This window comes from Schistosoma haematobium, chromosome 1, assembly GCF_000699445.3.
Source record: "Schistosoma haematobium chromosome 1, whole genome shotgun sequence".
NCBI lineage: Eukaryota > Metazoa > Platyhelminthes > Trematoda > Strigeidida > Schistosomatidae > Schistosoma > Schistosoma haematobium.
The window spans coordinates 79563774-79586173 of record NC_067196.1 but is presented as its reverse complement, the minus strand read 5'-3'; the positions used below and the strand labels follow the sequence as shown (position 1 = coordinate 79586173).

Sequence of the window (22400 nt, the reverse complement as noted above, 5' to 3'; positions counted from 1 at the left end):
CTGTCCACTGTATCCTATGCTTCCCACAAATGTTGAAGTCTCAACAAGCACAAGCGATTAAGACCGTTGTAGACAGGGAGGCAGATGTACAGAATACAAAGACCATCATTGCGGGAGCTCAACGATATTAGTGAGTCGTAACACCTAAAATGGGATCACCGCACTCACCCTTCAGATTGATATGTTCATTCAGTCGAGATGATCCTTAACATTAGGAATTTGGTCATCTCATAAACCATTTGGAGCAGTTTAAGAACTTCTTAACTGGATGACTTAATTGTTTGAGGATGCCCAGTTTTCTGTTCGAAAAATTCACACGGGACACAAGGTATAAGATTATGACCTCATTAGCACACTAAGCTGAGCACCGAATTCATAGTACTTACTTTAATGGTAGTAATATATAAAAGAGAGGGTGTATAAGGATACAGTACAGAAAGATATAAAACGACTTTAGTCTCATAGTAGAGCGTACACACCCACGCCATTGCGACCGATTTTGAGCCGTCGCACAGAATTTCCAATCACTGGCTTTCGGTTGTTACGTAAAAGTCTGCATAGTGTTCAGTTCCCCTGAAAACTAACGTAAAATTACACCGGCCCACAATGGTATATTACAAAATCCCGCCAGTTTTTGCTGCCTCGACGTAATCGTGGGGCTTGCCTATCGTGATGAACCAATCAAGCGATAATGACTGGGACAATCGTTCCCTGAGGTCTTACCATGCTAGACAGGTCGGTTGGAGAACGGACCGCAAAGACCACCTCTAAGCAAATTTCCTTTTCAAATACCTCAAGAAAAACCCTTCCACAATGTGGGCAGCTAGGAAGTGATAACCGCCCTCATACCTCTAACGGCCATAATAAAAGGTCTCCGCTGACTGTCCGTTCCCGACAGATACATAATGAACTAATAACCCAACTTTTTATTTGAAACTTAGTTCGCCTTTTAATTTATAATTACCATTTAAAAGAACGTGAACATGAGCCAGTGTGACTTAATAAAATGCATTTAATTTCACACTCAAAAAGATGAATGGTATTTCAGCCAATAAATGGAGAAAAAACTTTACAGGCTTTTCAGTTGGTCAAATATGAAACTACAAAACTTTGGTATATGCATAAACAGTAAAAATGGGAAAACTTATAACCACAACTTCACTGTCATTTATCTAATGGATTGTAGGAAAACTATCCAAAGTATGCAACAGAGGAAGCTGAGAATCTGATTAAATTATATAACTGATCGGATATCAGTGTAAAAGACTCTTTGGTTGTTTTGATTAAACCAAGTGAAAAAATAGTTTATAAAAGAGGAATGCACCAAGCACGAACAGATACAGAAAAACAACCGTCATATAAAAATGTACATATCAAAATCGTATTAAAAAAAATAAGGTGAAATGTGAAAAGCTGTACGAATTCTCAAGTTTGAAAAATAAAGTAATGCCTATTAAAACCTTTTGGAGGTAGAATAGCGTTTGCTAAATCAAAAAAAGAATCTAGAGATTGTGTCGTTTTGTGTCCAGAATTATCACGAGATGAACGATGGCTGAATTTTAAAAAATGAACTAAGCGCGTTCATCCATGGAATATTTTCTCAACAATAACACACGGAATTGAAAATAAGTAAATGCGGGACCATATATTCTTTGTGAAACGAACACACAAAATTCAAAACGCTGTGATACTCACATCTGCTGAACTTGAACACTGAACTGAGGCTGACTGAAAAAGATAGAAAATATTGGCGAGTTTCATACAAATATAGAGCTTAGCTGCCAAAGAGAAAACAAAAGTCTGATCTATTGTTTAGTTATCAAACGTTTTTCCTAGAAAGCACCAATACAACCACACAAAAAACTTCAGGAGTTCGCCCTTTTTTACTTTGCCGATGCAAAACATACTCTATGAAGGATCCTGGAACATTGATTATCTTTCATGGAATGAATGAGCAATGTTGAAGTCGTGATATGTTAAATCACAAACGACTGACGTGGTCAGAACTCGTTACGTATGAATGTCTACACCTACCTATATGAGGCGCTTTCTAGTGCGGAAGTAAGAAGAAATCTAGGAACGACCGAACTAAGATGCAGGATCACTCCATGAAGTCATTAACTGTAAGTCTGAGTGATTTGGTAGATGCAGATTATTTAGTTGTGGTCCACATTATAATCGTGACCAGTGGTTGGAGACGAGGTGATTTCGAGGAATCAGTCACAATAGCACAGGTTCATTCATGCTTTATATCCTTGTAAAACTTGAGTCGCCATATTTCCCCACATATATTTTTCCACTCTGTCTTTTTAAACCATATTTCAAAGATCCAGTCTTCTTTTATATCACTGTTACTACATTATTTTGATCTGTTTTGTTATTCTTGTCTCGTCATCGTGTATGGTAACTCGAGCTGAGACGAATCTGCGTCAGGTTCTCTGTTGATTATGTACGTTAACCGTCACAATCAAGTTTTTTGAAAATAAAATTAGGATGAAACTTGATGGATGGAATACTGTTAGCACAAAGGTCTTAACTAGGATGGCACTGGATACCAGTCGGTTGTCAATGTAAATATTTCAACCGTGGAAAGAGTCAATTGCAGTCCTCATCGGCCAGTGGTGATGTCTGAAACTGACTTGAATATGGATCCCACGAGAATCAGTTCACTCGAGATCGCAGGTATGCTGTGCTAATGATAGCTAATCATCAAAAAGCGTAGACACAGGGTCACGAACTGACTGACACTAGAATTCAAGAAATTATTTAGTTATTGCAAAATTGTAGGAACTTAACAACACACTATTGAATTTCGAAGTATTATGCTCACTAAGGGTATGGAAGGATATTTCAAACCGTACACAGAGTTAGATAAACTCAACACATTCTATCAATGAGATGTAGGTTGACACTGTCAAAAATCGGATTCATACGAACAGAAGTGTGAAAACTAATAAGATGAGAAATAAATAAAAAGAAAGCGGGATGGAGACAATGATTTTTTTAATAAATTTCACATTTATGACCTAAATGATGCATATAGACGAAAAATGTGATTTATTCTTAGCATGTTAACAAGAAAAGCAAGTACATTTAGTTTTTATACGAAACAACTCAAAAAAACAGGAAAGAGGAAGCGCTAAACTATTCAAAAATCTTAGAAGAAATCACAGAGCATTATATGGGTAGTATTATAGCACAGAACAGGTAAAATATGGAGATTAGAAAATGATGTAGTTAAACAAAGCCAAGAGAACTCACGTTACTGGGACAAGAAGGGGATCTACTTCCATCAGCTGGACCAGGAGTGCTCAATTCATGTTGTAATTCTTCACCTACACAGTACGGATGAGATTGAATCAGTAATTATAAACATAAATAATTCATAAATTAATCATTTTTACCATAACTTTGGACTCACATTTCCTGTTGAACGGACATTACAGCTTTGACTGGCTGCTTTATCAGTTGCTTACAATAGTAAAATCAACATCAAGAATTTGTTAAGTCTAAGAATGTCGAGCTAACTTATTGAGATTTGAACACCTTAAAAAAACTGGACATGAAATTTCGGAGTATATAACACAACAAAACTTAAGTCAAGTTCTCTTATTAAAACTATCACGATGTTGTCTCAAGAGTGATAATTCTGGACATGATAATCATCCTAACTACATGAGGATAAGTAACTAGACATATAATACTTGCGTACACAAGTATAGATAGCTATTATCATGCATACACGTTAACAAGTATGTAAGCAACAATGAAGCGTTCTTATTTAATACCACTGATCACCATTGCAAGAAACGAGAATAAACTAAGGACTTATAATATTAAGTATGATCAATGATCTGCATTATTTTCCTCGCCGAAGCCTAAATTTGGGTATTACTCTTACTGACGACAGCAGTACGACGTGAAGATAAGTTACAAGAAAACTGAATTGACATAACAAACCGCTAAAAATGCAGTAAAATTTGTTTTATTTCTAATAACGTCATGTGTGAAATTCACCGACTTGGAATAGCATGAAAGAACAAATAAGGAGAATAAGCTAAACCCATGAATAAGAGTAAACTAAATGTTATGTATGGTACCATATTAAACACTTGAATGTTATTTATTGGAACATTTAAAAAATAAACGAAATATCATTATCACTAAAAAATTCACAATAACTTACGTTTTCGCACCATGGAACTAGTTTTTATTACTTCGCTTGGAGATGGTGCATCAGCCAAACCATCTGGCATTGGCGGAGTATTTACTTCGCCTAAATTGTCAAGAATGGTTAAAGTACGATCGTTTGAATCTGATGAACATGGGGACAAAACTTCATCAGAATGTGAAACAGGGTTGGTCATTGGAGTAGTAGTTACAAATTCGTTAGATTTAATATGACAATTATTTCGAATATCCGATCGCTCTCGATTTACAAGCGTCATACACGGAGAACTATTATCAGAATTTGTTCCACGATCGTCACTATCTGGTGTATTATGAATCCTTGGAGTAAGTTCAGTAAAATGTTTCTGTCGTAGTTGAGCTTGAGCAGATTTATTAGCAGCTTCAGAGTAAAACGGTAAGAACTCTGTGGGTGAACTAGGAGGTATTTGTGGTCCTGGAGAAGTGCCTAACCTAGGCAAGTTGTCTCCATCATCTTCACTTTCCAGCTCCAGAGTAAACGGGGTAATTGGGGGACGAAACACTGTAGCAACATTTGTACGTTCAGAGGTCGAAACAGAAAGATTGGGGTTATAACTTTGACTTCTAGAATTTATTACATAATCAGATGGCTGCTGATCAAACAGATTAGTCTTAGATGATAATGGACCGGGAATCTGAAGAATAAAATAATCGGTTATACATTTTAAATTTATTTAAATAGTATGAAAAAGGAATAAAAAGAATGTAGTAGGTATTTAATGATTCTTCTCTCAAAGTCTGATCATTTTTTAAGTGTTTTATAAAATGGCAATCTTAAAATTGTAATCTCCGTTTTTAGACTCCTTACCAATATTAGGAAAAAGTAACATAAATTATGATGAACATCAGATAAAATCATTTACTGTATGTTTTACTTTTTATGTTAAAGTAAATATTTAACTATTTCAAGTTAAAATAGTTTGTAAGAAAGTTGTTAAACTAACAACACTCTACAAAGAACTTTATTTGAATAAATTTCACTTCTAACGCTAACTATTAATTGATGTATCTTTTCTCCACAATTTTGTAATTTTTACTTCCATCAGAGTAAAAACAATTTGGTTGAAGACAAAAGAGATAAATGTGAGGGGATACCTGGTACCTGCATTTTATCGAAAGTGTGTTGATAATGAGCTGGATAAAGTAAAACTTTCAATTTTAATAACCATCAGACGTTGAGTGAAAATTACTGAGATGAAGACCTTCAAACGATCTTTATTTTTTTAAAAACTCACATTCCAAGACGAATTCGACGACCCGGTATTGTTTTGTACATGATGAGGTCTTAGAAGTCCATGTGATGGTGGTGCAGGGCTATGCATCTCAAGTCCTTCATACCGACCAGGATAATAAGGAGAAGGCATAGATGGTGACTGATCAAGAGTGTTTACGCCGTACTGCCGGGAAGTACCACATGATCCAGAATATCCTGTAGGGTTGGTTGGAATTTGAGGGGGATTAGATGAACTGCTTCCACTGCTTGCAGGTGAAGGAACAGCTAAGGCGTTATGAGTAATGACTGGTGCTACTTGTTCAGAATACCGTTCATTACCTTCTGGAAAACTACCACCACTGAGTGGTGGACCATCTGTTGATAACGAATTAGAACTCGAACCAGAGGCTGTAGATAAATAACGAGCACGTTTATTGGGACTTTGACCGCCTAGGTGAAATCGTGGCTACAAGTAAATTGGGAAACAAAAGTTTAATAAACTCAAATAATAGTACTAGGAAGCGGAAAACAGTGATAGCTAAAGTTCACTTTAAATAATGGTATTTAAAGAACGTGATACATAATCATTTATGCTCTGGAGAACATACTTCCTCAGTGCAGAAACAAATAAACTGTACAAGGAGTATTGTGGGCGATTAATACAGTAGAAACCGGAATATTAGAATCGAAATAAACTGAATGATTAGGATTAATATTTGACAACATTACGCGTTATGAATTACGATGGAAAATATTTCAAAAGAATTTAGAGCTAAAAGTCAAAGCTGTAGGTATTTATATACATATGATGACAACTACATTCAATTGGACCATGTCGATAAGGAAGGACAGTAACAAAGTTTCAACAAACAGGAGAGGCATATTATTCTCGAAGTACTTCAAGAAATTACGATAAGCAACTGCTCAAAGCAGATACACAGGTATAGTTAACATTATCAATTGTTTTGGGAATTCTGTTTATTCACAAAATTTAGAGCAGCACTGTAATCTTTACCTCTAACTTTAGTACGATTCCCGTGTACTAATCACCAGATATAAATCAACTGGTTGCAATGCTACTTGGAAGTAAAGTTTAATATGAACACAAGGGTCAAAGTAGTAAGATAAGTAATCGCCTCAAACTGAATATATTTAAGATTGTAAAACATACCGATGGTTCATATGCACCTGGGGCTTCTCCAGGATGTGGTAGGACAGTTCGCTTAAACCCTACTTGACTACAGTCCGTACTCGCTGCAGATAGATGCGACACTTGGGCATATGGGCTGCGTGCACCTACACCAGGAGGGAGTGGGGCAGGCGGTTGCTGGGATCTGGGGTATGGAGATGTAATTTGATGGGCTGGATACATTGAGCTATTTGTTATCGGAGAATGATAACCACCCAAGTTTGTATACGCGGAATCACATTGAGACTTTGGTGTGGATGGTTCCAAAATGCTTTAAATGAAACAAATATAACAGCTAGACGTATAAAATACTACTATAATCAGCACAAAGATATACACAAATTAATATATATATATATATATATATATATATATATATATATATATATATATATATATATATATATATATATATATATATATATATATAAGAGCAAAAGGAGCTTCATATGATATTAATTGTAAAATTCTAAAACACATATGTGGAATGATAATCATACCTAGTATGTTTTTCGGTGTGGGCAATAGGAGGGGTAGATGTATTAGTGTTTGCAGTAATATGTCGTGAGTCAACGGATGGCGATATGGGACCGGGAATTGGACCAAGTGCTGAAGGGAAATTAGACCCCAAAACACATGAAGGAAATTTTGACACACCAGACTGTTGTTTTTGATGTGCTGCAACAGCAGCTGCTGCAGCCAATGCCATTGCTGTAGATGGATGTGTTAACCCAGGTGTACCACTATGGGAATATGGATGATTGATCGAGTTATTTCGGAAGTTCTAAAAAGAGAGGTTAGTAATTCAAATATGTATATATATATATATATATATATATATATATATATATATATATATATATATATATGATGCGTCTAGACAGAATATATATCAATAAACTAAGGCAGGAAAGAAACTTTAGGAATGTTTATGAACTATGTAACGTATAAAGGTAGAATACCTGAGTAAAACTGAATGGGTTATTAGACAATTGTTGATGGGAAGACTGTAATGCAGACGGAGATGCCAGGACAGCAGCTGTATATGCACCAACCCCACTAGTTTGTGGCAAAGAAGTTTGTAGTTCATAGGGCTTGTAACAGTTACCACGTTGAGGAGTACTGCAATGAGGCATTTGCATAGCAGGGTTATCGCCAGAACCAATGAGAGATGGGACGGATGGTAATCCATGATTATTTAAATTATGATTCAGGTTAGGAATTGGAAGATTTAAATGTCTATTATCTGGTACAGTTGACCGAGAAACATTGGTGACTGGAGAGTCAACATTGTTTGTTGAAGGTGGATGAAAACCTATAAATGTAGAATGACTAATAATTGTCATGTCGACACAAAATTGTAAACAAATTATAGAGAAGCAATGTGGATAATTTTACTTTATAATAATTAGTTCGTAAAGCAGTACAATTATAACCAAAACAAAAAAGGTAATTGATTGAATAGTTTAATGAGTTTCCCAAAAAGAACTTGTGGTATATAGACTAACATAATCATTGCCAAAAATAATTTGAATTATTAGCAGTAAATAAATGAACATTCTTTCAATGATTGTGACACAACAAGATCAATCGATTAGGATGCTAGAATCTAGAGGATCATTTCAATATAAACAAGAATAATAACCAAACGTAAAATCAAGGTGTTTAATGAACGATTAAAACACCGCATTTTGTTGATCACCGATATAAAATTATGACAATGAGAAAGGTTATGGGTAAACAAGTATAACTATTTTAAAAATCAAATGTAAAATTACTTTTCAGGATATCTCTTAAATTATTAAAGATTATGAAATCATATTAGTCGGCCATATCTACAGTAGAACATCACATATGTATGAGAATACCCACCATTTAATTAAAACATTAAATTAGTACTTAGCATGTAGCAAAAAATAAGAATTAAATACAACCCACCTAACAATTGACCTACAAATTGAATCATTTAGAAAACGTATTTAGGTTTGATAGTCGTATTTGAAATCTCGGTAATTAAAATATTGAAACTAGATAAACCTACTTTCATTTTTAGTACATTCCGATTTACAGGATGATAAATCACTTGTAGACGAATTCTGACGTTTGTTTTGTATTTTACCGAATGCTGATTTAACAGAGCCTGAATTATAAAAAAAATGAACTATTTAACAAGATGCAAACAGTCAGACTTTTGAAAATTGTTTAATAATATTATTTTAACTTGGTAAAATCTCTAAAGAACAAGAATAAATGACCGAACTTCATAAAAATCTCATTAGGAACTGATTAGTCGGGTATAGGGGCACTAATCTTTTTAGTGTGTAAAGACTTATGAAACTATCTAGATGTGCAATTTGGAGGATAATAGATAATGCTATACACTGATGAGCTAGATGCTGAAATTTAATGGTAGTGAACATTGAATAACAGGTGTATTATAACTAAAGTTTACGACTTATCATAACAAAACACTGAAAAATCCAGCTCAATACAAAACTATTGACCGGTGAAACAGGTGAACTGAATAGGAAAAATCACCATAGTGAATCAAGTGACATTAGAGGGAGAATAACAATTAGTTTATCTGACAAGTGAATTTATGATACCCTAACAATGCAAGAGAAGGAAAACTTATTTTTAAAAGTTGCGTACAACCATATATTCGTCGTCTTTCACAAACTGAATTGCCAATTACCAGTTGATAAACCATCATCATGTGAACTAGTTACTTATGCAAAGAAAATGGTTCTTGCATATAAATTAGAATATTTAGACGTACCAGGTTATTAAATCGAGCGGATATGTTACAAAACCGAAAAAAAAGACTAGATACACTCAGCTATATGATTATCTATGTAAATCAGACAGGTGTGAACGCAATGTCGTGAGAAAAATAAACGAATAAATGTGACCTCTATGTTTAAAATTAAGTTACATGATTACAAAATAATTGATGAGATATATCATGAATGTGGGCCTTAAGTCGAAGCTATAAAGGTTAAAAATAGAATAACGAATGGCCAGGCAGAACATAGTAGAAACGAGCATCCGAGTTTACTATTTTCAGCCATCATAAGCCATGAACTGCTAGCTAAATGATGCCACTTCATATGCAGTACCTTAGTGGATTGAATATGTCAGACAGATTTCATACGACTGAAGGATGAGAGGGACTTTGTGTAGGTTTTCTGGTAGATGTAAATATGTTACAACAAATATATGATAAATTCATGGGTCCTCTGTTTGATAAGAATTTCAAAAAATTTGCGTTAATAAATAGATCAACGAACCTTTTTGGAGCATTTCAGCAAGGGCTGTAGAGGGTGGTGGTGAAAAGGAGCTCGGAGGATTAGCAGCATGAGCGATCAAGGCAAACGCATGTTTGGACCTAGAATTAACATAACGGTTAGCAACAAGATGTTGGGCGAGCTGAAATAGTGACTTGAATTGTATGCCAAAAACTTGGTGACCATATTCCAGTAGAATATGAGCCACGTCTGCGACGACGGAACCACGAATTCCTAAAACAGTTCGCACAGATGGATCATCAGCCCAACTGCTAATATCAGCATCAGATCCATTGGATTTTAAAAGACGAATTAGTGGACTATTTGATGACATATGCCTTTGAGACCCAGCTTCGAAGCTTCCACCAGAACTACTTCCAGGTGAACCGACAGACCTTCCAGATATATTTTGAGAATTAATACCAAGAGCTTCATTGGTGAGATCAGGTAAGTAGGGTGGTTGAATTTCTGTCTTTTTACGCATTCCACCATAGCAGTATCTAAAATAACAAACATTAAAAAGCTGAATAGATATGTAAACTAAATGATGCAACTATTTGATTTAAACTACAATCAGGACAATTCGGTACAAAGGTTTCTAAAGCGTTATTTACCATTTAAGAGAAATGTTTTCAAATAATCAAAGATTTGAATAGAGCTTGCAGGGTATACAGATAAATTTAAACATATAGAGCAAAGGGAACGAGTATTTATTTTGAGAAATATTTACTTGATGTAATAGCTCTAACATTTAAATGTTTAATTTAGAAGGTATAAAGAGAAATTCGAATATACTTAATATAGATTATGAAAGTGATTTACATAAAGTGATTTGGAAATAAACGAAATATTAGTGGTTGAAATGAATTTTTAACTCATACATATTACAGGGTACGTTTAGATGCAAGCATTTAATCAATTTAACTGGTGTGTATGGGAAGAATATTCAAATTACATTCAGCTTGAAATATGAACAAATAATAAGTTTCTTTACATCGTAGAAGTAATTACGCCCAGACAGGTAACATCATCTGAAAACTGTGTAAAACTTCCTGAATCAGTTTGTATGAGCGACAGGCAAAACCAGACAACTAAAATGGAATAAACACCACTTAATACTTTGAGAGATTTAGTCTAAATAAGAATGACCCAACTTTATACGAGTGAGAGAAAAATGGATGAAATTCACACGAACCAATAGAAACACAGTTCAGTTAGGGGGGTTAATGCTTATTCCCTTCAAATATATTTGTAATTGTTAACCTAGCTATCACTAAATGAATCAAACTATTCACTCTGTAGACAAAGCTAAACTAAACCACCCTGTAAATATTAAGGCCTGAAAGTTACATAGATTAAAGGTTTCGAGTCGGTTAATCTCTACAAGACAACAAATTCTAAGGATAGGAATAATCAAGGGTCACGCAGGCTGGTAGACAAAATGCTATTGACTCACACGTACAGAAAACAAAGGCTGAAAGCAATACGGCTTGAAAATGTAAGAATTTTGAGGGATTATTGGTAGTAAGAGTTTTATTCATTAGAATTATATTAAAAATCAAATCGGTAGGAAATTATTCCAGAAGATTAGAACTTGACGAAGTTTGGGATTTTTACCAAACGTTGTAGCACTGGATTTAGTAGTGCCAATGGTAGCCAATGAATAGTTTCTGATAGTGTTCAACAGTTATATAAATAGAATTTCCATAGTCAGTTCAGGCAAATAACCCACTAAATGAAACTAAATGAGTGATTTAAATATACAACAGCTGAGAAATAACACATCTCTATCAATATAAAAACAAATGTGTCAAAAACTGAAAATTTTCATATTTACGACTGTTATAACGACTCGATATATTTGATAACATGCAGAAGTGAGTAAGCCCAAATGAGAACTCAGTGAACCACAGTCCGAATTTCAGACGAGATCTCAGATGAAAAAAGCACTGCTCTCCTGACTGTATACATGAAGTGGATAAAAGTTACCTGGTAAAATTTTCCTGCGCTATACATTAAAAAAACAACTGTAGTAGCGTTACACTGATTTAAATATTCCATGAACTTCCTTTAGCTACTGATAGCCTAGGACAATGACATTGGTTTGCAAAACGGGTGTACATACTTAACCTGTCTGTCTTGACTAGGACAGATTAATTAAATATGATGAGGATATTAGTCATTTATAAAGCTGACTATTTATAATAATTACTTCATTTAACTTAGAAGTCTCACTAACTCTGGTGGATTGGTGTCTGATGAAATCTCGGAAGAGATTCGGAAAGCTCAGTTGGCTGACACCAACTTGCGTCGCGTGTGGAGTAGGCGAAATGTCTGTCTACCAAACAACGATGGAGTGTACTGCCTAGTAGTAGCTCGCCCTGTTCTACTTTCTAGATGTGAAACATGATTATTAAAAATAGAGGATATTTTGTAGGTTACTAGTATTTGGTCACAAGTGTCTTCAAGCCACTAAGTGCGGAATGTTTAAATTAAACTCAAGGTACTGAGCAAGAGTAACCGATTAGTTGTTAAGATTGTGGATATTTGTCATCTGAGATGGTTTAGACGTGTATTACGCATGTTAGCCTACCGGTTAGATTTAAGATACAGAATATGGATTTTTCGATGAGGCTGAACATTTACAAACTAGGATGTCTGAGGGTGGTAACTCGTTTGATCGTCTTTCATATTAGGCTGGAATCAAAGTAGAGAGAGCCTTACCAATTATTATTAAACAAAATGGTTAGTCACTTATGATAAACGAGCAAATTTAAATTTTGACTGAGGTTACGAATCGATGAATTTTAGACCACCACTGAAAACATGGAAGCACTGGACGGCCGTTTCGTCCCGGTATGGGACTCCTCAGCCTCGAGGAGAGGGAAAATCAAAACGTCAGCCTGTATCGATCCTGCAATATAAGTGATTTGACGTAAGTAATTTGAAAATAATTTGCAGCCTTCAAATTCTGAAAATTATATGCAGTTAAAACAAGGATAGTTTCATGAAAATCAACAATGAGTTAGAATTGTATAGAGTAAAGACATTTTTTAACATTCCTCTATTCATCATTGTTCGGAAATGAGGAGATTTGGATCAGTGAACTACCGTCGTATTCATTTGCAGAAAGGCCACTTCGATTTGGGCGCCCCGGAAGCATTACAGCCCTCATACAAACCATATGATAATTGCTACTGGAAAAATCATTCTTGCTTCAACTTGCATCCAAGCAAATCCCACTCATAATCATTTGATAACATTCGTCTTTTATTTCTTTTATACTACACTTAAGTATTCTCCTTTATTCTCATTATGCGTTTTTCATTTTTCAACTTACACAGCAGCTCGTCCATGGTGGAAACCTTGTTCTATCTAAATGATCTCGAGTCACTGGTTAGAAGTCGAGTGCTGCCATCGACTACGAATACTGAGTCTTTCTGAAACAACGTATACCACTCAAACTGGCCTCCTTCAGCGTTCGTATAACTAATGCAGATCGGACAACAGATAGAGTCGGCTATGTCTTTAGAAAGTCTTAATACTGACGTCTGTTTTCTATCAGAGACCCGTATTCAAGACTATAGTGAAGTAACCCAAATTCGCTCTACATATGTCCCTTCGAAAGGCTTTTAAAGCGTAAGTTTGTCTGGGGATCGTGTGGCATTTTCGTCTGGTTTTGCAGTCGCACTAAGCACTAGAGCTGAGCAGTACTAACCGATTGGATCCCCAACAACAGTTGGTTATGTGCTGTTAGATTAGAAAGTTCTAGAAAGTATAAAGAAATCGGTGTGAGAACCGACGTTTCTTCGTCACCTTCGATTATGCTCCGATAGATTACAACCCAGATGCCATCAAGGATGAGTTTTACCACAAGTATTCGACAGATATTGCAGTACTAACTGGAGACTTCAATGCTTAGGTCGGGCGTCGAGGCAAACAAGAGTCGCTTAGATGACTGATGAGGACTTATTGATCGCAGGTCAGATAACGGGGACCGTCTAATGCAACTGTGCGCAGACTACAACCTGTTTCTGGCTAGCACTAACTACCGCCACAGTAATCACCGATGTACTAACTGGCTTCCTCCCTCTGCATCCCAAGCCTGGACTCAGATTGACCACATGACGACAAGCTACCGCTGGTGTGGTAGTTTACAAGACTGCCGCTCCTTTTGGAGTACCTATCTCGACTTTGATCAAGCCCTTGTTTGCGTTAATCTTACCTTACTTTTCCGCGGCCAACAAATACATCGTCCTTAACGGATCGATGTCAGTAAATTGGTTTCAGCTCCTGTTGCAACTAACTATCAAACCAAGCTAGCTTCAAGGATACCTAACATTCCACCGAAAAGTACAGATGAGCAACTGAGATTGCACGACGCTGTGAAGATGACGAGTAAAGTCACTTGTGGCTTCGCAAAACATCCCACTTATAAGCACCGGTTTATTCTGGCTCCCTACAACTTATTGAAGCCCGTTGGTCTACTCTCGGTGACCGCGAGTATGGCCATAAATGGAGACTGTTACATAATGGAATTGATTAAAGCTTGTGCAAGTACCGAGAAGCCTGGTGATCGGAGCGTGCCAATGAGTTGGAAGCAGAAGTTGCATCTGGTAACTGCCGGAAGCGCTTTCAACTCATCCGAGCCACTGGCAGTAAGAAGTCTGGTGTGAGCGAAACAATCTGCGAAGACGATGGGATGCCAATCGCTAACATCTATCGACGTCTTAAACGATAGGCAGTTTTTCGAGGAATTAGGAATTGAAGGAGGTTGATTATGAATACAGTGGTCTTGAGTACTGTTAGAATTGAGGGCGGTTATCAATTCCAGGTTGTCCACACCGTGGAAGGATTCTTCTGGAGGTACCTGAGGAGGAAATTGAGTTAGAGATGGTCTTAGTGACCTGAGAGCGTGACCGCAGTGCCCAAGTAACAACTGTTTGAAGCCGGTCACACATGAGTGATTTTCGTGTTAGCTCCGTACTTGTTGAGACCTTACTACCGGAGACGAATATCCGTGGGATAAGGCGAGGTGTGCATTTTTAGGATCGACCTTTTCTAACCCCAGCCCTCCATGTGGGAAGGTAGCATTGCTGTTATGCTGGTTGTCTGAAGGAAACACCTTACTGCCGCCATACCTCGGTACAGTCGTCAGTACGACTTCACTCTCGGACCTTGGGTTTGCTGCCTTCAGTCTTACCGTTCTTCACCCGACCTGTCTGGCATGGTAGGAGCTTGAGAAAAGACTGTTCCAGCCAGTATAGCTCAACTGATTCATTACGATAGGCAAGCCCGACTACCACGTCGAGGTAGCAACAACTGCTCCTCTTTTTTCGAGGAGCAGTTCAACTGGTTTGCTGCCCCGGCAACATCGATCACACTGCCCTGCCCTCCATGGCCTGTGACGACTGATCAACCAAATGAGGCAGGAGTTCGCAAGGAACTCCAACTCCTGAAGCTCTAAAAATCACCGGGCTCAGATGACTTCCGGCCCTTTTTGAAGATGGTGGAGACCTGGTTATGGAACTGATTGAGTTGCTTACAAAGGTTTAGGAGTTAGAGAGTGTCCCAACATCGTGGAATGAGTCCATAATTTTGGTACGTGGTTTGCACCTTACAAGTGCAAAGTACTTTCACTAGAATGGCAGAATCATGATCCTGCGCTCACCATGGGTAGTGAACAGATAGAAGCAGTCGATAAGTTCGTGTATCTGGGTAGCTGCATAAGTGCTGGTGGTGGCATGGGTGATGAGATGGTCAGAACGGCTTATGCCAATCTGGACCATTTTTGGCGCCTTAGGAATGTTAGTTTGGCTGTAAAACTTCGGATCTACAACGCGTCGATGAGAGCAGTTTTGCTCTATGCTTGTGAAGCTTGGCCTCTACCAGTTGTGGATGTTAGGCGACTCTCTGTGTTTGATCAACGTTGTCTCCGAAGGATTGTTGACATTCATTGGCAACATCATGTTAGTAATGCAGAGGTTCGGCATCGTGTGTTCGAGCACAGAGACGACAATTCAATTTGCGTCCCTATCTTGAAACATCGACTTCGGTGGCTTGAACATATTCTACGAATGTCGTTAAAGAGAATTCCACATCGTGCATTGTTTGCGGACGCTGGAACTAGTTGGATAAAGCGGAGAGGTGGTCAGTGTATAAAATGATGTAATGGTATGAAAGAAAGCTGTACAGGACTGACTTTTGTTGGACCTTCACGACTCCTTGGTTGGGGTCCTAGAGATGGTACAACAGTGGTTAGAGATGTTATCAGATATGGCTCAAAACAGAAGCCAGTGGTGATCCTGCTGTAACTATTTCGCATCATAAAAAAGGAGGTAGCTTCTTTAACTGGAAGAATTCTCTCTGCTAATTGAACTGTCTCTCCCATTACTATTATTTCACTTTCATACACTAATTTCTGTTCTTTGTTGTTCCACTTTTACTTATACGTGCCTTACATTCTTTATCTCTTCACACTCTCATTGTTATTGTGTGACGCATATGTATTTGGTGCCCGCTCGTACCAATGTTTGTGTTCCAAATAATAAATAAGTACTAGGGAATATATTTGAAATTCATCAGAACTAGGATTGTTTAATGAGATTGAGATTTTATAAGTAATAACTCACTGATATTGAAGAATTATAGGTAACATATGAAATGGTCTAGACGTTTATGAAAATCAAATGAGAAACTGAAGACTACATATTAAAAAATGAAAAGCAGTGTTTCATAAACTAACTTTGTACGACTGGCATGCTGTTTTTATACGATTACGTTTTTTAAAGAGTAACCGACGAGGATAGTGAAAAAACGGACTTACCGAGACTGTCCTCGTTGACCCAAACGTCGTGGTTTTACATTTGGAAATGCACGTTTCATGACCTTTCCAAAATCTGCCGTATTTAGAGTTTTCATGTGGTGCTTCTCACAATATGCTCTAAAGAGAAAACATAAAGACAAAATTTGCGCTCGTATACGTATTCACAGACAATCTAATTTCTCCAAATAATGCGACGATGAAAAGTCACTATAAAACGTTGTGAAAACCGGTAACCGACCTAGGCAGAAAAATTGGAAATATGAATTAGTATGCGACAAAATGTACGAGAGATTTGGACTGACTAACTTCATTATCCTGGGCGCATCTTACTGTTTCCCATGTTATTACGTAAAAAGCGATAACTGAGTAAATAGATAAGTACGTGGATTTCCGAAATTATTTGTTACAATAAATGATTAACGTCATGATAAAGATGATTCCGAGTAACCTCACAGCAGACAAACTATATGATGTTTATTTCTGGCTCAATGAACTTCAATTGACATTTCTGTATCGAAATGGAGTTCTAGGTAAGCAAATTGTAATTCAGAATTTTTGTATCTCGGTTGTTGGAATCCTGGTCAGTCAGTAACAACGTAGAACTTCGTATGTACGTATATCAGTCCGAGTTGCCATACCACATTAGCACACAGATACAATTGTCGATTCAAATCCCATAGTGGTAGAGGTAGTAAAAGTATAAGCGATAATCGGAAATATTAGCGCTGAAGATGTTATTCAAGGAGCAGTGAAATAAATTTGGAAAGAGGAAGAAAGGGACATGAAGAATTCAGAAGATTAAAATTTGGGAGAACACAAAGAGTGGATGCACCTGCACCATTGCAAACGATTTTGAGCCATGTCATTCAAGGTCTCTAATCATCGGTTGCTACCGTCTCGTGGATGCCAACCAGGTTGTCTACACCTACCAACATGGCTCAATCCACTTGTCAGTGACTTCATGGATTTGTGCCATGTTTTGGTCTGACTGCCCCTAGCTTTCTTCTAACCTATTCCTACATCATGAAACATTGCTCGTCGAGGCAGTCGGTTGTTGACCATACGTAACACATGTCCCAGCCATCTCAACTGATGAGGTTTCACTACTTCATCAATTGATTTACCATCCTTACCTAGTACCCGTTTCTTAACAACTACATTACTTACTCGGTGGTCACAGGATATACGAGCAATGCTTCGAAGATACCTATGATCGAATGCTAGTAACCTGCAAATATCCTCTACTCTTACCAGCTACGTTTCACTGCCATAAAGTAGGACGGAACGAACTGCTGCGCAGTAAACACGTCCTTTGGTTGGTAGACGGATATCTCGCCTACGCCATAAACGACGGTCAGGTTGAATCCTGGTGACTGTGTGGCAGATGAAAGAACACCGATCTCGATTTTAATGACGGATTTCAGAATTAAAGTCACGTATATTACAATATGGGACATTGCATGAAAACGTGTCCGCTCAAGATTCTTTATTGATGATAAATGAATGGTCTTATCTTCGAGTATAGACACATGAGCCGTCTGCAGTACGACAAATTCATAGACTGATGCCATATTTTAGTTTGACCGTCCCCAGCTATCTATTTTACTTTTACATGAGCCAATATAGCGTGTGAAAGTAGGCTGACATGCGTAATACACGTCTAAACCATCTCAGATGACAAATATCCACAATCTTAACAACTAATCGGCTACTCTTGCTCAGTACCTTGAGTTTAATTTAAACATTCCGCACTTAGTGGCTTGAAGACACTTGTGACCAAATACTAGTAACCTACAAAATATCCTCTATTTTTAATAATCATGTTTCACATCTAGAAAGTAGAACAGGGCGAGCTACTACTAGGCAGTACACTCCATCGTTGTTTGGTAGACAGACATTTCGCCTACTCCACACGCGACGCAAGTTGGTGTCAGCCAACTGAGCTTTCCGAATCTCTTCCGAGATTTCATCAGACACCAATCCACCAGGGTTAGTGAGACTTCTAAGATAAATGAAATGGTCGATACGTTTTATTCACTAACATTAGTTTAGGAGTTGGTGCAAGCCATCCCCGAAGCAGTGTTTTGCATTTAGGAGAGAAACATCACAAGCATGGCTGCATAATTGCGCAAAGCGATCAAGGGACTCAGAATTTATTGAGCATCACCAAACAGAATTGTATTGTCTGGGTATTCTACGACAGTAAGTGAATCTCCTGGTACGAGGTTAATCTTATTTATTTATCTAAACACAAGCACTGGTACAAAGAGGCATCAAATAGATATGCGCCAAATAAACCATTCAATTTGTGTGAGGGCTGGGATACTGCCCGGGTGCTCAAACCAAAGCATGTGGTTTTCATAGGAGGCCACACTCGGAGCCTTCGACCTAAAGGACTGATCCACAAGGGAGTGGAGCATCATAAGAAGATGCAGTCCCATGGTAGCCGGTGACCAACGATTGGTTTGTACGTCATTTGTCCCCTCAGGGTACTGGAGCCCATGTGCACCATTGGTTTGGAATCAGGGTTCTCCAACTCCCCTAGGTGGACCTCCATGTCCACCAACCTAGTTAAAGCGCCAGACATCTGCTTTTCGTCCTCTCAATTTCGTAAACCACCCCCGCCACGAGAAGGCAGAGGCTATATACGCGTGGACATGTGAGGGAATTTCGACAGACGACTCTCCCCACTCCCAGCCGTAGCAAGGCATTTAAGGGCTGCCTGATGTGTCACATCTGGATGTTACATTCGAACTGCTTTACTAGATGTCGTTGATTCATCAAATGATGTTGTAGACAAGATCGCTAGCACAATGGGACAAATGAATTCGGTTCGCGAACTGTTCCTCAAGACATGGAATTTTAGAAATTTACTGCCTAAAATATGACTTTGTGATTATTAGTTTTTTCAGCAAGTTTTGGCTTCACTAAAGCACAGTTTTCTTTTTTTTATCAGTTACCTACAGTTTAATATGCTATAGTAAAGGAAATAAAAATGCCCGTCTGGGTCTAGAAATAACTTATTAATGAGCCGTATTTACAGAATCCACTCCTAAAAGGACACTTGGAAGACAACCAAGACAGAGTACAACACTCCAGTAGTTCATATTGTTATAGCAAATGCGTCAGTCTGAGCATCAACAAACCGATGAACTATGTTCAACAAAAGCAACCAATGCACCTATAGTATAAAATCATTTACATTTTCGAAAGCGTGTATTAAGTTTGATGCAGTATCACTGCAACTTCCTTAGTAGACTTGTTCGGTAGAAGACTGTAATCCCGAATTCCAGCTTTCTGTATAGAAGAGACTCATAGAGGATAATGATTTATTAATCGACTGAGATTACGTGAATTCAGATATTCATGAGTGTAGAATTTAATGTGTGTATACAATCAACTAAGTACTTATCGCATAAACGTTGGAGATGTCTGGTTTTACATAACTTGATGTGTGCATAAGGACGAACCTCTTTGCTCCCTTAACTAGTTGTGCTCCGAACTACTTTGGAACGTTACCCAACTAGATGTCATGACTATCACAAGATCTCATCTTTACTAGCATGAACGAGACAAAGTAGGGAGAAATATTTATTATACCTATATTGCAGGTAGTGCCCCAGTTTATCAGAAAGTTTCTAATGGATATCATATTGGAAGTGAATATTTTGATTTTGTGGTCCTATCTTAATTTGAGGTTATATTTGTACATTTTTAGTATGTCTTCAAGAATGTGATGGAGTTCAGTAATATGACGTGCAAAAGACATTAAACTACCGGAAATGGGTTTTTTCCTACTAATTACCCCCGGTATTCACACAGACGACTTGATGCTTATAAACACAATCTAAGGATTGTCGTGAGAAATACGGAAAATGTTCAACATCTACAGGAATGTCACGAATTTACGGTACATAGCTTAAAATTTACACGGGATAATAGACTACGAGTAATCAGAGACTTTAGTTATCGGTCAATATTCTATATTTCGGTCATTAAACCTAATACATCTCGGTGGTTTTGAATGACCAAGTCCTTTTAGAACGTATGATAAGTGCTATGAAAAACTGGTATCTATCACCAACTAAATTTGGGCATAACAGTTACGAAAATGATGGTACATTCCATAACTTTTCTAAACCATGAATGAAACATTTTGCGAATCGAAAAGTGCTGGCGAGATAACTAAAATAAACAATCCGAATAAAACACTTGGTACCACGTTACTTAAAAAGAAATGTCGATATTTTATCATAATAGAGTCGGAAATTATATACCTAGAATTCAACCGCTATCTAACATCTGAAGAACACGGATCCTATGGACATTACAAGGCTATAAGCTAAACGCTGAAGGTACCTGTAGTCATCGTATACTTCATCTTTTCTTAAACAAGTTGATGGATCTTCTTCTAGATGAGACATAATCCACGTGTAGGCTTGACTTTGCTCTACTTGATTGGATAAGTGAAGCGAAGACTGTCCACCCGGTGAGAAAAGGCCAATACCCAGAGAATTGACGTCGTAACCAGAGGAAACTTCCAGTTCATCACCCGCAAAGCCAAAAGAAGTATTGCTGATACAATGAGAACCGTGAGTATTATCCACTGGGAGAAGTAGGCAAAAAAGAAGCTTTTCAACATCTTTCAAGGAGGCAACTTCCTGAATCAGTGTGTCGATCCTAGTGCGTGTGTCCTGACTAGGAAGATAATAATATAACAAAAGAATAGCAACTTACGTTATAATGCCAGATAAGCTTGATTTCAAAAAATCATAGCCATTCTTGGCGCAATCCTCATCTTGATCTTCAGATTTCAGCATGAAAGTGATTCAGTGAGATATTTTCCTGATTTAGGCTCCTGTTAAATTGTTTTGTAGATCCTCAAAGACGGTGATAAGGTAATTAAAATGCATAATACGCCTCCACAATAGGCGAAATTGAACAAAGAGCCTCAGTAAAGGTGAAAGGCAATAACATGCGACTAAACAAACACCACAAATAATTATTCGCTCAGGGTTCAATGCTAATTGTGCAAAATGATGTGTTTGTTTCACGCACAGTCACTGTTGTAAAATGCTTGTTTGACGTTATAAAACATCAAAAAAGTTATCCAAATCGACATATACTAAGTTTTGATCGACCATACTGTCACTGGTGTCGTTGCTCAAATAAACTCCATCTCAGTCATCTAATCTCCTGCTTTGTAGATCACGTTTATGATTAAAGGTTAAAATGGTCTTATTACATCCTTTCAGGCCTTCAGGACCAGTGAAATGACATTGGACCCTATCCATATCATCCGTCAATCGAGTCAATGAATAGCAAACGGTTTTCTGATCCTCGTCAAGGTAAAGGGTGATCAGTGCGTGATAATAGATTGCACGCCATGGAATGGGCCATGCAACATTGGTCGCAATCCGTTCCTTATACCCACTCATCAATATATTTTCGTGATAATGTCGTTTGTGTTGCATGGTCATCAATGCAACTATAGTACCTGGATATGACGAAAGGTTAATCAACGTTAAGCACTAACTATGAGTTGACTGGTCATACTATTCCTGTCTCACTCGAAAGGTGCTTAATCATGCGGTATAGATCACCTACGTTTGGTGACCTTAACTAAAACGATATTTGTAAGATTTGCTTGATAGACATCTTCACAACTGAGAAAGA

At 37.5% G+C, this 22400-nt stretch overlaps 1 protein-coding gene across 1 annotated transcript; it reads right to left on the bottom strand.

Moving 5' to 3' along the window:
• Window positions 1-287: 287 nt before the first annotated feature.
• On the bottom strand, window positions 288-21715 carry RFX7 (Regulatory factor X, 7). The gene is made up of 12 exons (XM_051209786.1): window positions 21462-21715; window positions 21084-21422; window positions 16725-16841; window positions 9902-10398; window positions 8653-8751; window positions 7574-7926; window positions 7112-7395; window positions 6594-6882; window positions 5445-5888; window positions 4187-4844; window positions 3262-3335; window positions 288-1728 (listed from the first exon to the last, which is right to left on the bottom strand). The coding sequence occupies exons 1-12, from the start codon at window positions 21542-21544 to the stop codon at window positions 1675-1677; spliced, it is 3291 nt and encodes a 1096-aa protein (XP_051075250.1). The 5' UTR covers window positions 21545-21715; the 3' UTR covers window positions 288-1674.
• Window positions 21716-22400: the final 685 nt, after the last annotated feature.

What these genes read in the sequence shown, in the direction of transcription:
- RFX7 (XM_051209786.1), bottom strand. Translation starts at nt 21,544, where the DNA reads ATGCTGAAATCTGAAGATCAAGATGAGGATTGCGCCAAGAATGGCTAT. An exon ending in GAAGTATACGATGACTACAG is followed by an intron (nt 16,842 to 21,083) that starts GTACCTTCAGCG and finishes TTTTCTCTTTAG; the next exon opens with AGCATATTGTGAGAAGCACC. An exon ending in ACCCATTCAGTTTTACTCAG is followed by an intron (nt 7,396 to 7,573) that starts GTATTCTACCTT and finishes CTCTCTTTTTAG; the next exon opens with AACTTCCGAAATAACTCGAT.